Source organism: Poecilia mexicana, unplaced genomic scaffold, assembly GCF_051168715.1.
Source record: "Poecilia mexicana isolate PSO_F unplaced genomic scaffold, ASM5116871v1 scaffold_11, whole genome shotgun sequence".
Classification (NCBI taxonomy): domain Eukaryota; kingdom Metazoa; phylum Chordata; class Actinopteri; order Cyprinodontiformes; family Poeciliidae; genus Poecilia; species Poecilia mexicana.
In genome coordinates, this window is record NW_028263380.1 from 26,177,779 (window position 1) to 26,195,672 (window position 17,894).

General features: G+C 38.8%; 1 protein-coding gene and 1 long non-coding RNA gene across 2 annotated transcripts; both read left to right on the forward strand.

The window, feature by feature from the left end:
- The first annotated feature begins 54 nt into the window (after positions 1 to 54).
- LOC148156603 (hepatic lectin-like) lies at positions 55 to 16,707 on the forward strand. The gene is made up of 6 exons (XM_088010517.1): positions 55 to 94; positions 13,766 to 13,867; positions 13,999 to 14,076; positions 14,625 to 14,776; positions 14,869 to 14,993; positions 15,076 to 16,707. The coding sequence occupies exons 1-6, from the start codon at positions 64 to 66 to the stop codon at positions 15,263 to 15,265; spliced, it is 678 nt and encodes a 225-aa protein (XP_087866643.1). The 5' UTR covers positions 55 to 63; the 3' UTR covers positions 15,266 to 16,707.
- Positions 9,470 to 11,401, forward strand: LOC148156604 (uncharacterized). Its single transcript, XR_015764683.1, has 4 exons — positions 9,470 to 9,824; positions 10,310 to 10,357; positions 10,460 to 10,513; positions 11,142 to 11,401. It is a non-coding gene; the product is annotated as an uncharacterized LOC148156604 (long non-coding RNA).
- Positions 16,708 to 17,894: the final 1,187 nt, after the last annotated feature.

The following is a 17,894-nucleotide window of genomic DNA, read 5'->3' on the forward strand; positions in this document are numbered from 1 at the left end:
AACTAAAGAGAAAGACATGAAAAGAAATCGTCTTTGTCTCTGTCCTCAGTGTGAAGTGTCTCCATGATGAGACGTCCACTGTCCTGTGAAGACGGTAAGGTCACGGATAAGGTCATCTGATGGTCTGGTTTTTGTAAACTGTTTGGATTTAAACTAAAACACTTACAGGCAAAACTGTCAGGAAAAAGTGCAGCTTGTTGAGTTTAAGAAACTGTTCATTTATTGTGACAGCAGGAGATCACAGATATATTTCTCTCTGTTAGCATTTTGGCCTCACAGCGTCTGCCTTCATTTAATGAACTGCATGTTCCACACAGTTCCCCAACAAAAATCCTTGATCATCCGAAATGTTTGAAAATGTCACTGATTGGTTCAGATCGTTTTGTTATTCAGAGAGTTATGGGCATCGGACAGTTATTTTATTATTTAATATATAATTATATGCTCAGTGGCAAAGAATCCTAAACAACGTGTGTGTGTGTGCGTGTGTGCGTGTGTGGGGGTGTGTGTGTGTGTGCGTTTGTGCGTGTGTGCGTGTGTGCGTGCGTGCGTGCGTGCGTGCGTGCGTGCGTGTGTGCGTGTGTGCGTGTGTGTGTGTGTGTATGTGTGTGTGTGCGTGCGTGCGTGCGTGCGTGCGTGTGTGCGTGTGGGGGTGTGTGTGCGTGTGTGTGTGTGTGTGAGCGTGTGTGTGTGTGTGTGTGTGTGTGTGTGTGTGTGTGTTTGCACAGGTGAATTAACAGGACATTTCGCCTGTATACACGCAACACTAACGGGACATTTTGAATTAGTGGGACAGTGCCGATGTCCTCATAATTCTTGCAACATAAAAATGATTGGAGGGGGTTTGAATGGATGTCAAAGGGTTAAATTCCAAAAATCAGGCAAAGTCCCCATAAGTCACAATTACAAGACATGTGTGTATAATGTGTGTATCGATTTGCGCCCCGGGTGGTAACTCTTGGTATTGCACTTGCTCATGAATAATTCACACATGTGTATCTTTTTAGACACGCTGATTGGCCAGCATATGCGGGTCCCTGTAATGAAGGTTTTTGTCAGGAAAATGTGTGTTAAATAACAATTCTCCTAAAAATATGCTACTTTATTGAATGCAAATCTGGCTAAATTAAAACACTGATTATTTTAGATGTACTAAATCTGTAACTGGCTGTTGAGTGATTCATTTCAACAAAGTTAATCTTTAATCTATGGTTTTATAGTATACTGAAGGATGTAAGAGGATTGATAATATTGAGTCTAAAAATTTCAGTGGCTTAATGGTATGGTATTACTGGCCATAGCATATTTTTGGATTGTAAATTAAATTTTGAATGATTAAAAGATAGTTGTTAATAAATATTGGGAGATTGAAAGTTAATTATCACATGCAAATGTAATAGCTTAGGTATAGGGACAAACTTTACCCAACTAAATCCTAACCTAGAGTAATGCAACTCACTAGATGTTGCAGATTTCACTAAAAAGAGACTTAGACTTGTAAGAGGTTATGTGAACATCCCTGGACAACACCTTTTTATCCATATATACAGTGAATCTGGAAAGTATTCACAACGCTTCAATTTTTCCATGTTTGGCTATGTTATAACATTTTTCCAAATTGTATTAGTCCCTTTCCTCAAGATTCATAACACAAATGCCCTATTATGACACGATGTGTGAAAAATGTGTGATTTTTGCAAACTAACTAAAAACAGAATTACTAAGAAATTAAATTTACATACATAAGTATTCACAGCCTTTTTCATGAAGCTCGAAATAGAGCTATTTTCACTGATAATTGCAGAGATTAAGTTCTACAACTTAAATAGATTCCACCTGTAATAGCCAATTCTGTTGATTTGATTAGATCTGGAAAGGCACACACCTGTCTTTATAAAGTCCCAAAATGGACAATGGATATCAGTATGCAAACACCAAGCATGAAATCAAATACATTGTCTGTAGACCTCAGAGACAGCATTGTTTTGAGGCAAAAATCTGGGGAAAGATATAAAACATTCTCCTGCTTTGAAGGCCCCAATGAGCTCAGTGGCCTCCTTCATTCATAAATTGAATCAGTTTGGAACAACTAGTACTCTGTATAGAGCTAGTTGGTTGTCTAAATTGAGTAATCAGGAGAGAAGGGCCTTAGTCAGGAAGGTAACCAAGTACCCTATGGTTACTCCAATGTTCCTCTTTTGAGAGAGGAAAACCGAGAATCTGACCCCTGGCTACAGAAACTGGCTCTTGGGATGCGAAATGTCACCTCTGGTGGGGAAGAAGCCTAAGCAGGTGTGCAAGGTTGAGAGGTTCCATCTAGAAATAGTCGGTTTCACCTTGACCCATGGCTCGGGTTCTGGAACCAGTCTCCTTGAGAGGGGTTGGACACTCTTTCTCTCTGGAGTTGCCCCCAGTGACAGGCATTTGGCCAGAGTGGACATACTTTTGTTGCCCCCCATCTCGGTGCTTACACATTGAGGTTCGTCCCGGTGAGTGAGAGGGTAGCCTCCCTCTGCTTAGAAGTGGGGGGCTGGGTCCTGACGGTTTGTGCATGTGCATGTTCAGATTACCCACCCTTTTTGGAGTCCTTTGAATGTTAATGTAGAGTGCACCTCTTGAGGACTCCCTTGTTCTGCTTGGAGACTTCAATGCTCACTTGGGCAATAACAATGAGACCTGGAGGGGCACGGTAGGAAGAAATGGATCTCCTGACCTGAACCTGATAGGTGTTCTGTTGTTGGACTTCTGTTGTTGGACTTCTGCCCTGATATCCCATATCATGAAGGTCATGGAAAGACTCCTGTTGGCCCACCTGAATAAGCTGACAAGCACATATCAGGACCCCCTGCAGTTTGCTTATTGCCATGGAGTAGGAATTTATGGTGCCATCATATACCTGCTTCATCAAACCCACTGTCATCTGGACAAAGCAGGCAGCACTTTGAGGATCATGTTCTTTGATTTCTCCAGTGCATTTAACACAATTCAGCCTGATCTGCTCTGTGAGAAACTTCAGAAGACACAGATGGAGGCCTCAACAAGGACTGTGTGTCTAACCAGGTGGTCAACAACACAGGAGCTCCACAGGGCACTGTACTCTCACCATTCATTTTCACTCTGTGCACATCATGCTTTCAGGATAAGTCTGACTTCTGTCACCTATGAAAATACTCGGCTGACTGCAGTTGTGGGATGCATCAGAGATGGACAAGAGGCTGAGTACAGAGAGCTGGTGGACTGCTTTGTGGCATGGTGTGGGGACAATTATCTCATCCTGAATGAAAATAGAACAAAGGAGATTATTGTTGATTTCCGGAGAAACAGTGTTAGATCAAGCCCCATTTCCATCATGGGAGAAGAAGTGGAGGTGGTTAAGGAAAATGGAGTAACACCTTGGTGTTCAGCTAGATAACAGACTAGACTTGAAACTCAACAGTGAAACCGTCTACAAGAAAGGACAGAGTAGACAGTATTTCTTGAGGAAGCTAAAATCCTTTAAGGTTTGCAGCAAGATCCTGCATATCTTTTATAAGTCTGTTGTTGAGAGCACCGTCTCCTCTGCTGTCATCTGTTGGGAGAGCAGCATCAGACCCAGGGACTTAAAAAGCTTAACAATTTGATAAAGAAGGCTGGTTCTGTTCTGGGGACGACTGTTAAAATTCTGAAGATGATGATCCACAGAGGAATTTTGCATAAAATCAAAAAAAGTTTTAGACAATGCTCACCATCCTGTTATTTCAAATCCGAGTCTCTTCAGCCAGACGTTTCTACAGATTGGTTGTAAAGCGGACTGCTACAGGAGATCTTTCTTGGCCACAGCCATCACAATCTATTATAACTCCTTAATTAGTTACGTCAACATTTAATTTCCGTTTTGAATAAGCAAACTACTTTTGAATTTAATTGAATAAAGACCCAATGAGATCAAGATATACACCACAGGTCACTAATAGGTGGACCCTGGTCCGCATCTAGACTAAAATGATGTCTCATGTGGACCCAAAACAAAAATGACAACCTAAAATCTTGTTGAGCACTGTCTGATTTACTGGTGCAGCTTTTACAGTATAAGCCAGTGTTTCTCAACCCTGGTCCTCACCGCCCCCACTGTCCTGCATGTTTTAGGTATTTCCCTTCTGCCACACACCTGGATTGTATCTCTGGGTGATTAACAGGCTTCTGCAGTATTGGATGGTCATGCAATCATTTGAATCAGCTGTTCTGGAATAGAGACACATCTAAAACATGCAGAGCAGGGGGGCGTGAGGACTGGGGTTGAGAAACACTGGTCTAAGCAGATTTATCCATGAAGGAAAAGTCTGTAAGGACTGATCCCCTGGCTCCAAAGGGCTACTGTCCTCAAAGCTTTCCCAGCTCTGAGGTAAGTAGGTAAATCTTAAATCTTAGTAGGTAAATCTTAATTATGTTTGGCTCCACACACGTGACACGTGAGTCAGCTTTCTCTACAGTGAATATTATAGAAACAAAATATTGTTCCTGGCTCACCAATGAGCACATCCACATACATGAGACTGGTTCTGACATCACTCAAGCACAGGTTAAAATTATGGCATGACAAGCAAGCACTCACTTCTGTCACTGAAAGCAAAAGAAATAAGTGATCTAAGTCTAAAAATGTTCAGTTATTAAATCTGTTCATTTTTAAATAGTTTAAGTCCAGATGGTAAACAAAAATATAAAGCTTTCTTCAATTTGTTTTTCTGAGGTTAGTCACTTGTAAACAAGTTTTCTTGTTTCACCTATGTTCTTCTTTTGACTTGACATCCTACTTTTACTCAGTGATTGAGACATACATGTTCAACTCCCTGTTTCATGACAATAAATATTGTCAAAAGGTACTCGAATAAGACTGAATTCATTTAATTTGAAAAGCAAATCAAGTCATGCAGATGCTGAAACAACTACCTAGCTAAGTTTTTTTTAAGTATATATATATATAGTTCCCTTCTCACCCTCCGCGGGTGGTCTTCTTCATCCTCTGAGCTCGGGTCCTCTACCAGAGGCCTGGGAGGTCGAGGGTTCTGCGCAGTATCTTGGCTGTGCCTAGAACTGCACATTTCTGGACTAAGATGTCTGATGTCATTCCTGGGATCTGTTTTAGCCACTGCTCCAGTTTGGGGGTGACTGCCCCGAGGGCCCTGATGACCACTGGCACCACTGTGGTCTTCACCTTCCAGGCCTTCTCCAGTTCCTCTCTGAGGCCCTGGTATTTCTCCAATTTCTCGTGCTCCTTTTTCCTGATGTTGTAGTCATTTGGTATTGCTACATCCACCACAACGGCTTTCCTCTGTTCTTTATCCACCACCACAATGTCCGGTTGGTTCGCCATTGCCATCTTGTCTGTCTGGATCTGGAAGTCCCACAGGATCTTAGCTCGGTCATTCTCCACCACTTTTGGGGTTGTTCCCCATTTTGATCTCGGGGCTTCCAGTCCATATTCTGCACAGATGTTTCTGTACACTATGCCCGCCACTTGGTTATGTCGTTCCATGTACACTTTCCCTGCCATATATATATATATATATATATATATATATATATATATATATATATATATATATATATATATATATATATATATATATAATATTACTTCAGACCTTGGCATCATGAAATATTGCTAAGATATCATAAATTGAATACCCCTGATATACACAATTGCACATACTATATAACTGATCACTATGGAAATGACATCTGTAATAATTTTGGAAATCACTGTCATGAAGGTCCCAGGTAGTGGATAAATAATTATTCTATCACAAAATCTAGTGGATGATTTGTTCATCAAAGAACACCAAATTGGAGAGAGGAAAAGGGGTGGAGCCTTAATCCCTCCCCACCTGTCATTTTCCTCCCAAGACTGATGTTGCACTCTCTGCGAGGATACACAATTATACTGCACTGGAACTCAGATGGATGTGGAGAAGTATGCAGGTAAGTCTTTGTTAAAGTGCTTTGAACATAAGCAAGGTTAGCAAACTTTTACTGATATTTGCAATGTGACCAACATATATTTTCATGCAGCACTTGCTAATTAAGCTAATGAGCAAAAGCTAGCTTGTGTTGAGAACAGGTGACCACTTAGAACAAGGTTTAAACACTCCATGTGTTAAATGGAATGACCATTTAAAAACAGGAATTTGAATGTTACATTTGTGTTCAAACTGACTAGATGTCGACTAGAAACAAAAACAGCAACATGGGCTAATGGCTGCTGACTTCAGTTATGATGTTAGCATGTGCAGCTAACCTTGTCTACTGTTAAACATTTTCGTTTTATAAAGTAGTGCTTTCTAAATATTTTGTAGATGTTATTGTTGGCTAAGTTAAACAGATATGAAAATATGAAACATTAGCTGCAACTGAGGTTAAGAGAAGTGCAGCCCTATGTTAATTTTCATGATTGTGATAAGAACACAATGCAGTAAAAAAAAAAACTAAAAAAAAACTGTGAGTAATGAATAAGTGCATGTATTCAGGAAGGAACATCAGACAACAAATAGTGTGAAGTTGTTCCCCATTCAGTCCCTTTTTTATTAAATCAAAGAGGAGTTTTGTTATGCTTAATTGTCAACCATGGTACTAAGGGCCCACTGTCCTGTATATTTTCCTGCAACTTTTAGATATCTGTCTTTTTCAGCATACCTGTCTCCAATATAAGCACAGTATAGCTTGTTTACATACTAGTGAGGACATTTCACCATGTATTTTAAGAATACTCCTAAGGTACCTGCTCGAGGCAGTCAAAGCAATGGTTATTCCTGTCAAGGCACAGCATTTCTAAGACTGTGTATATATAACCAGAAGAGTAATATTGTTTTCTGTCACTAGGACCTTGTTTAAAATACTTTGGCCAATTGGCTTACCTATCATTGCATTAGCTCTATATATAGTGTTACTGTATCTTGAAGTTAATATTAAATGAATCTTAATGACTCGTTTGCTGTCTTCTCCACAGGTTTCTGCCCGCTCTGAAAAAAATGTAAGAGAAGAACCAATGGGATCACTACCCTCGTCTCGTGAACCGCAGGTGAACAGCTGTCCAACTTGGAAATTTTTGTAATTTTTCTCACGTGTATTTTGGTGGACATGGGTTTTTGGGAGAGTAGACACAGTCCCAGCAATGCTTGTTCCTGTCAGGGGACAGCATTATGAGGACTGTGTGTAGATGACCCGAAGAGTAGTATTGTTGGCATTCATTGGAACATGTGTGTTTGAGAGCATAGACACAGTCCCAGCAATGCTTGTTCCTGTCAGGGGACAGCATTATGAGGACTGTGTGTAGATGACCCAAAGAGTAATATTGTTGGCATTCATTGGAACATGTGTGTTTGAGAGCATAGACACAGTCCCAGCAATGCTTGTTCCTGTCAGGGGACAGCATTATGAGGACTGTGTGTAGATGACCCGAAGAGTAATAATGTTGGCAATCACTGGGACCTTGCTTAAAATACAATTGCCAAACAATTTGCCTAGCTTTACCGTAGCTCTTTATAGAGTGTTACTCTATGGTGTTCTACGTTGAAGTTCATTTTAAATGAATCTTAATGACTCGTTTGTTGTCTTCTCCACAGGTTTCTGCTCACTCTGACAAAACTGTAGGTGATGAAATGATGGGATCACTATCCTTGTTTCCTGAAACCCAGGTGAACAGCTTTCTGTCTTGGAAATCTTTCTAATTTTTCTGATAGGTATTTTAGTGGACATGGGTTTTTGGGAGAGTAGACACAGTCCCAGCAATGCTTGTTTGTGTCAGGGGACAGCATTATGAGGACTGTGTGTAGAAGACCCAAAGAGTAATATTGTTGGGAATCATTGGGTCATGGGTATTTGAGAGCATAGACACAGTCCCAGCAATGCCTGTTCCTGTCAGGGGACAGCATTATGAGGACTGTGTGTAGATGACCCAAAGAGTAATATTGTTGGCAATCACTGGGTCATGGGTGTTTGAGAGCATAGACACAGTCCCAGCAATGCTTGTTCCTGTCAGGGGACAGCATTATGAGGACTGTGTGTAGATGACCCGAAGAGTAATATTGTTGGCGATCACTAGGACTTTGCTTAAAATACTATTGCCAAACAATTTGTCTAGCTTTACCATAGCTCTTTATATTGTTATACTCTATGGTGTTCTACCTTGAAGTACATTTTAAATGAATCTTAATGACTCGTTTGTTGTCTTCTCCACAGGTTTCTGCTCACTCTGACAAAACCGTAGGTGATGAACTGCTGGGATCACTATCTCCGTTTCCTGAAACGCAGGTGAACAGTTTTCTGTCTTGGAAATCTTTCAAATTTTTCTGACAGGTATTTTAGTGGACATGGGTTTTTGGGAGAGTAGACACAGTCCCAGCAATGCTTGTTCCTGTCAGGGGACAGCGTTATGAGGACTGTGTGTAGATGACCCGAAGAGTAATATTGTTGGCAATCACTACGACCTTGCTTAAAAGACTATTGCCAAACAATTTGCCTAGCTTTACCGTAGCTCTTTATAGAGTGTTACTCTATGGTGTTCTACGTTGAAGTTAATTTTAAACAAATCTTAATGACTCGTTTGTTGTCTTCTCCACAGGTTTCTGCTCACTCTGACAAAACCGTAGGTGATGAACTGCTGGGATCACTATCCCCGTTTCCTGAAATGCAGGTGAACAGTTTTCTGTCTTGGAAATCTTTCAAATTTTTCTGACAGGTATTTTAGTGGACATGGGTTTTTGGGAGAGTAGACACAGTCCCAGCAATGCTTGTTCCTGTCAGGGGACAGCATTAAGAGGACTGTGTGTAGATGACCCGAAGAGCAATATTGTTGGCAATCACTACGACCTTGCTTAAAAGACTATTGCCAAACAATTTGCCTAGCTTTACCGTAGCTCTTTATAGAGTGTTACTCTATGGTGTTCTACGTTGAAGTTAATTTTAAACGAATCTTAATGACTCGTTTGCTGTCTTCTCCACAGGTTTCTGCTCACTCTGACAAAACTGTAGGTGATAAACCGATGGGATCACTATCTTCGTTTCCTGAAACCCAGGTGAACAGCTTTCTGTCTTGGAAATCTTTCTAATTTTCTGATAGGTATTTTAGTGGACATTGGTTTTTGGGGGAGTAGACAGTCCCAGCAATGCTTGTTCCTGTCAGGGTACAGCATTATGAGGACTGTGTGTAGATGACCCGAAGAGTAATATTGTTGAGTAATATTGTTGGCGATCACTAGGACTTTGCTTAAAATACTATTGCCAAACAATTTGTCTAGCTTTACCGTAGCTCTTTATACTGTGATACTCTATGGTGTTCTACCTTGAAGTACATTTTAAATGAATCTTAATGACTCGTTTGTTGTCTTCTCCACAGGTTTCTGCTCACTCTGACAAAACCGTAGGTGATGAACTGCTGGGATCACTATCCCCGTTTCCTGAAATGCAGGTGAACAGTTTTCTGTCTTGGAAATCTTTCAAATTTTTCTGACAGGTATTTTAGTGGACATGGGTTTTTGGGAGAGTAGACACAGTCCCAGCAATGCTTGTTCCTGTCAGGGGACAGCATTAAGAGGACTGTGTGTAGATGACCCGAAGAGTAATATTGTTGGCAATCACTACGACCTTGCTTAAAAGACTATTGCCAAACAATTTGCCTAGCTTTACCGTAGCTCTTTATAGAGTGTTACTCTATGGTGTTCTACGTTGAAGTTAATTTTAAATGAATCTTAATGACTCGTTTGCTGTCTTCTCCACAGGTTTCTGCTCACTCTGACAAAACTGTATGTGATAAACCGATGGGATCACTATCTTCATTTCCTGAAACCCAGGTGAACAGCTTTCTGACTTGGAAATCTTTCTAATTTTTCTGACAGGGATTTTAGTGGACATGGGTTTTTGGGAGAGTAGACACAGTCCCAGCAATGCTTGTTCCTGTCAGGGGACAGCATTATGAGGGCTGTGTGTAGATGACCCATAGAGTAATATTGCTGGCAATCATTGGGACTTTGTTTTAAATACTATTCCCAAACAACTAGCCTAGCTTTACCATAGCTCTATATACAGTTTTACTCGAAAGTGTTCTACCATGGTGTTAATTCTAAATTAATGTTTTTAAAAGCTGTCAGATACAGTATAAGATATGACTACCTTAACAACCCTCCCCCTCCTCCTGATTAATAATTTATTTTCAATAATTTAACATAGTAATCATTGCACAATATAATAATGTTCTTTAATTTTGGCTAAAGGTTAGGTTTCTGTGCAGTTAAGACTAATATAACAGACAACTTGTTTTGTATCTCTAATTTGACAGGATGCAGAAAACCTCAATCTCCTGTTGAATTACATGGGAACTCTTCTGGTATGACTTACTTCAATTAACCTTTCATTGGTCATTTAGTAACTGATTTGAAATTTTGTATCTTTTATTTTGTTGGCCTGAAGTATTACTAATGTATTGCAGGAAAGGGAAAGGAGATTATTCCACCAACTGAAAAACCCTCAGAACCCCAAGATGGTATGGCTGTCTTCCTATTCATGGTGGTTCTTTACTTAGTGGTAAGGTTTAGAGATTCTGACTTAAGGCTCATCATAACATGTTACAAGAATTGAGTATTATCCTTAGCTTTAAAAAGCACAGTAAGAAACATGCAGAGAAGTGGTTGGGTCTGTGCAATTTTTAAAAAATAAGGCTGAAACAATCTTACAAAGTTAGTTGCTGATTATGAACAAGTAATACACTGCTTAAACACAGAATCGACAGGACAGAATATGAATCATGACAAGCATGACCTTGTTCTGTAACAGGTAATAAAGCTTGCAGTGTAATATAAAATGAAGCTTTGAGTGATAGTTTATATTTGACACACCAGGGTTGTAGCTTCTTGATTTCTATGTGTAATAAATGCACTGTTTCACAACTTGGTAATCAATTTAATAATAATAAAAAAATTGGAGAAAAATAATTTTAGGTGGATACATATTTAATTCATTGCACGTTGAGAAATCAAATTGTCAAAGGGTTCTCTTCAATGGACACAATAAACAGAACTGGAATGTAAAACTTTATCACAAGCATACTTTTATAGCACACTCCCACATATGATTTATATTTTAAAAAGTAAAATTGTCTCTCTTGTTTGTAGATTATCCTGAAAAGGACCATCCTCAGAGAAATCAAAAATGGCCCTGGTCTCCTACAGAAATTGCAGCGGTGTTGAAACAGATTTGTTTGCTTCTGAATCTGTTTAAGTAGGATTTTTTGTTTTGTTTGAGTCATGTGTATTGTGTGGTATCTAGAAGAACTTGGGTTTAAAGGTTTTAGTCAAACTGTTTTGAAAAACTAAGCTTGATAAGAGCCTGTGTTTTGGTTTGCTCCAAAAAATAAAAATTGCAATAAAAACAATGTTGTTTTTATTCCATTATACATTTTAATTTGTATAGATCTAAACATTACCCCATTGGTAATGAACAAGGGAAATCAATTGGTGACCATATTTCTATTTGATCATTATTTTTTTCATATTTGGACTGAGATTTTTGTAGTCCATACCTGTGTTCATGACAAATGAACACTACCATTATTGCAGGGTGTGAATTAATCCATTTGATGTTCATTTGGGTACTTTAATATATTTTAGGGACATTCTATGAAGTCTTATTTTAAATGTCCTTGCAATTCTCATTGGTGCTTATAATATACTGTTATGTCAGGGGCGTGGCTTATCTATCTAATTATCAATGTCCTGTTAATGTTGCATAAAGTCAGGTCATTATATTTAGAGTTCTGTAGTGTGTATACACAATTTTAACTGAGATCTTAGTTGAGTGGCTCATAAAAGATTTTTTGACACATTCAGCCAGTCTGTAGAACAAGTGAAAAGGGGTGCTCCCATAATTCACCACTGTGACTGGTTCGGGAAAATTGTCCTTATAGTTCACCGGCACCTGTATAGGTGTGTGTGTGTGTGTGTGTGTGTGTGTGTGTGTGTGTGTGTGTGTGTGTGTGTGTGTGTGTGTGTGTGTGTGTGTGTGTGTGTGTGTGTGACTCAAGTGGATTGTTTATGCTCCTCCACTGATTCCTATCAGATTGCAACACTGATTAACAAGATGATAAAATGACAAGCTGCCATTCTGGCCTCTTAAACAGAATCCACGTCTTACAGGAAGTGTTTGCACCTTGCTACAAATATCCACAGCTCAGAGTTCGAGTTTTCACTCGAACAAGCATCACTCTCTATTCGTAGACAAAGAGGGGAAAAGTTCATCGTTCTGTGTGATGTAATAATGTTTCAGTGATCATAACACACTCAGAGTCTCTGTTCTGTCCTCTGGTTCTGTTTATGAAGCTCTAGATCTGCTGTCGTATTTATGTCATCAAAGTTTTTTTACCACCAGTGAAATTGCAGAGGATCCCCTGAATTTAAGATATTTAAGCTCAGAAAAACACGAGCAGAAACTAAATTAATTAAACAGAAAAAGTCTGGAGGAATGAGGATGAAAAATCCTTGAAACGAATATAATCTCTGAGGGACACAGACACAGTGGACTGGTATCGCCATGGAAACAACATTTTTGTCTCGTTCTTAAAGGTTTTATGGTGCTAACCCTAAACAAACCAAATGAACACAGATGTAAAGTTTTGATGAGTTTTGCTGAAGATAAACTTAAGACACATTTTTCAAATCTTTAACTGATTAGTGACAAAATTTATTACCACGGAAGGTGAAAAACGTCATAGAATGACTAAACCTACTTTGCAGCAAAGTGAGATTTATGGAGAAGTAGGAATTGTTTTTGTTTTTTTCATTAACATATGAAAACACGTATTTTCTTGTTTTGTTGTTTCCTTTGGTCGGAAATGAACTAAATGTTTGTGAAAAATGGTGTGAGAACAGATCAGTATCAGTCAAATGTTAACAAGTTTCAGCTCCTCTAACAGATTTAAATGATCCTTCATGATCTCATCAAAAACAACTCTAAAGGGGCAGTGTTATGTAAGGGCGACGTTTTTAGCTTTACACCGTGTTATAAAGCTCATCCCTCATCAAAAACACACCAGGAGTTTTACCTTGATTCTTTCATGCATGTTTGAGAAAACTTTTAATCTCCATGGCAACCATGTGACTATGCAAAACACCTGGATGGACTTAGCCCCGCCTTTGAGGCTCAGCTTCTCCTTAGAACTGCAGTTTCTCATACAGCAGCCCTCTGTCACGCAGCTCCTGCAGACTAGCCAGCAGCAATTAGCAACAATCTGCTAAAGGAGCTACTTCTCAGAGCAATGCTGGTAGAAACGTCGTTAAAGGGTTAATAGAGGAGCCATGTTGGGGTGACTTCCTGAAGACGGAGTTTCAGACAGAGCAGGAGTTTTTAAAGAGACACATTCCCAGTTTCAAGGCCAGTTTCATAATTAACTTCATTAAATTACGAAGCAAATTTTCTTTTAAATTATTTTTGACATATAGAGTATTTTATCACTGATGGTAGTATAGCTACATAATTGTGCTAAAAATGATACAGTCTGGAAAATACATACTTCTCTTAAGTCTGGCGGGACACTGAGTCACATTAGCAGGAAAAAAGCAGCAAACATATGAAAGTTCAGTTGCTTCTTATAGCCAAATTAGAAGAAACAATGAAGGAAATAATCACTTTCAGCCCATTTATGTTATATTTATGGTCATAAAAGACAGAGTTTTTCAGGTTGATGTTAGTTTCTGAGTCTGTCTCCAGGTTCTGATCCGGTTCTGCTCTAAATGCTCCTCAGGTGAAAACCCCAGCAGAACCTCCAAGCTGCCAGCAGGGGGAGTAGTTCTGCTGGTTCTGGTCGGTCTGCTGGCTGCTGCTCTCATCGTCATCTACAGACTCTGTGAGTTCATCCTGATTAACTTCTGCTGGATTTTACTTTATCAGATGTCAGCAGAAAAACACAGAGTGAGTTTCATATGAACATGATTAAATTTATTTAGCTTCACTGTCTGCTGTTTTATCTCCAATCAGCTTTTGATAAAATACGAACCAATCAGACTCTCCAGACCCTGAAAGAGGAGAATGAAGCTCTGAGGAGAAACGTGTCAGGTGAGACGATCAGAGTTTGAAGTTTCCTCAGGATTCAGTCTGAACGTCTTATTTAGAGCCTTCAGATTAGAAACATTTCAGATTTTCTTGTTCAAATAAAACTTTTATTATTTACAAATTTATAAAAAATAACGTCCAACAATTGATGGAAGTCTTTTTATTTTTCATAATGTTTCACTTTTGTTTTCTTCAGCTGTTCTGCAAAAACAAACAGAATTCACTCAGAAATAAAAAGTTTTATCATCTTTTAAACATAGATATAAAACCTGGGAGTACAACTTCTACACCTGCATGTGGATGTCCAACATGTCCAACATGTCCAAAATGTCCAACATGTCCTCCACCTCCTGCTGTAAAAAGTAATTCCATGATCTGGTCTTTGTCTCATTTCTGTCCTCTAATGATGTTAAAGAGACATTGATGGACTGACAGAGACAGGAAGTTAGATTGTAGCTGCAGGACAGAAGACGCCTCCTGCTGTCTCCAAACCACACAAACATCTACAGAGATTTATTCCTCCTGGTTCACTGAAGGCTTTGTCTTTGAAGGTGAGAGATGTCTGACGCGTGAAGCAGGATGGGAGCCACATGGAGGAAAGTGTTATTATTTCTCCACCAGTAAATCCTCCTGGACTGACAGCAGACGTTCCTGCACTGATCTGGGATCAGACCTGGTGAAGATCGACAGCAGAGAGGAGCAGGTATGAAACTCTGCTGCAGGTTCAGCTTCTCTCTGGTTTCATCTCAGCTCAGAGAAATCTAACAGTCATTTTCATCAACTTCTCCTGTTCAGATGTTCCTGGAGAGCAGACTGAGAGGCTTGATGGAGGACGATCATGATAAGTTCTGGATCGGACTGACGGACTCAGGGGAAGAAGGCAGATGGTTCTGGGTGGACAGATCAGCTCTGGATCAAAGGTTTGGTTGAAGCAAAAATATTTTTAGGATTATTTCCAGAAACCAAGTCACAGTTTTTATTTTTCCTGTTTCTGTTCTTCAGTTTGAGCTTTTGGAGTCGGGGGGAGCCTGATGACTGGAAAAATGAGAATCCAGCTGGAGAAGACTGTGTGAGGATGGGAGAGGGAGGAGGAAGTCAGGATCTGAAGTGTTGGTTTGATAAATCCTGTAATGTTACTCAGAAAAGTATCTGTGAGAAACCAGCAGCAGTAAAAGGTCATCCATGTGTCTGAAGTTCAGTTCAGTTTATAAAACAATCTGAGAACAGAACCAAAATCCTGCAGAGATTCTGGTTCTATAAACATTTAAACTTTTCTTCCAGCTATATTAAAACATCATTTTCTCCACTTTCATATTATTTCTACCAGCTTTAGTTGTTTTCTGATCTGCAGCAGCAGCAGACCACCAAGAGAAAAACTCAGAAACTCTGAGTGACCAAATATTATCAGCCTCCAGAGCAGCAGCTGCTGATGTAACTGTGAGGATTATGAATAAATAAACTACAGAACTGAGACTCTGTCTGGTTTTTATGATGGATGGACAACTTTAAGTTGTTCTTTATTTTGTTTATTGACCAACTAAGAGAGATTCTGCTCCTATAAATGTAACTGTTGGACCCAAATACAGAGGGGCAGCAGCTGAGTTGGTGATTTAATTCCTACCTAAAGATGAACACAGCTGTTCCACATCAGGAGCTCCTGGCAGCATCATCATTACTCAGCGTTATGGAGGAGTTTGTCTGGTTCTGACGCTCTAGTAGTTATTTAGGTTCTTCTGACTGAAATGAGAGAATAAAGATCGCTCTGGGGATTTTAGAGAGATGAATATAGCAGAGGGCTCTAAGTAATTTAAAATCAGTCATTCCACCAAAAAATAGTCTGCAATTTAAAACCACTGCCAACATGTCCGGTTCTGCAGAACGCAAGAAGCTACACGAAGTCTGCAAACCGCTTCCATGTTCTCAGAAGACTCATGCTACTATTAATGTTAAAGTTAATGTGTCTACAATTAAAAAGAGACTCATTTTTAGTGAACTAAACCAGGAGCCTTTAGCATCTGAACTCAGGAACAAACTCCCTGAAAACCTGAAACACCCAGAAACTGTCGGCTGCTTTAAATCAGGACTGAAAACTTTGTTTTCTGCATCACAGGACAGAAAATAGAACAACTATCAACTGTTTGTTTGTTTTACATTTTGATTTTTGTGGCTTCTTTATTGTGAAATTTTTAAATATTTTGGTCAGAATTTTTTCTATTTTTATTTCTTTATATTCTGATTAAAAACTCTCTGTGCTAAAATCACGTCTTCAGCCTGTTTTAGTCTAAGTTGTTCTAAATGTGTTAATTAGTCACATAAATCCTTTATTTATGTTTCTGTGGATGTAATAATGATACGTTTGTTTTCAGTGAAGTATATGAATGGAGCTTTACAAGTAAATCTGCTCTGCCTGAAATTTTATTTATTTATTTATTTATTTATTTATTTATTGTATCAAATAGCACAACGATACTCTAGAACAGGGGCGTCAAACTCATGTTGGTTTAGGGGCCGCATACAGCTTAATCTGATCTGCAGGGGGCCACACAAGTAAACTCATTGCAAGATTAAATAGAACCAATAAAAGTGGACTTGTTGTTGATTTTTATATTAAACGAATTTCACTTTTACAAAATATATTATGAATAATCTCAGTTTTTAAGAAAGGTATCTGCAATTTCAACAATACTTTTACTCAGTTAAGCATTTATTTAAGTGCATTAAGCATAAGAACTGATGTCAGTGATTGTACAATGTTGCAAAACATTTATTCACAGTTTTTGGAACTTAAAAACACTGCATCACAAAATACAACAGACAAAAACTAAGAAAAGATTTAAAATCAATTTTCAACATCTGGGAAGCAATTTGAACAAATTATCTGGCTTCACACATTTGAAATCTTAAGTGTCAGCTGTTTTAAACAGACACTTGATTAAGTACATTTGTTGATGCATAAAATGCATACATATAGAAAAACTTGCATACATAACATGTATGTATGTTAGCATGCACGAGAAATATGAGGTTGCCAGGGCCAAAATAAAAAGCTGGTAAAGCATAGAATCGAACTTGTTTACAGAACCTGAAGCTCAGTGCTGCCATCTGCTGTTAGTTCCGCTGCAGTGTTGCATCATGTTGTGTGCTCTGAATAAAACACAGCGCCCCTCGTGGACAGTATAGGAACTGCAGATTAACGAAGTATATGTTTTTTCATGAATAGTGATAATGCATTTAGCCCCCGGCCCGGACTACATCGTTCGGCGGGCCGTACGTTTGACACCCCTGCTCTAGAAAGAACACTAAAAGACCACTAGAGGGCAGCACATCACAATTTCTGTCATGAGAAAATTTGACTAAAAAAAACAATATTTAAAATTTAAAAATAATAATAAAATAAAAAGGGACCCAGAGAGCATATTTTACATTATTTTTACAGGACATAATTAACAACTTTCTTCAGCATATGGAAGCAGACTTTAGAGGAAGCCTCCTCTTCCTCCTCGAAGCTCAGCAGGAAGTTTCTTCAACTTAAAGCTTTTTCATTTCAGCTCTTCTGTCTGAAAGACCACAGAGGAGAGAGGACACCCTGCTGGTGAGATTAGATTATTTTCAGTTCAATTTATTCTCAAGGAAAACCTGAAATGCTTTATTTCATTTACGTAAAAAAAAACCATTGGATTTAAACTTTAATCATTAAAACTGCTCAACATTTTCACCACAAATAGGTCACTGTCTTTGTTATTTTACTGAGGATTCATAATAATAATATAATTGATAATATGTCTAACTTTGAAATGGATATGTGAATTCAAATATATCTA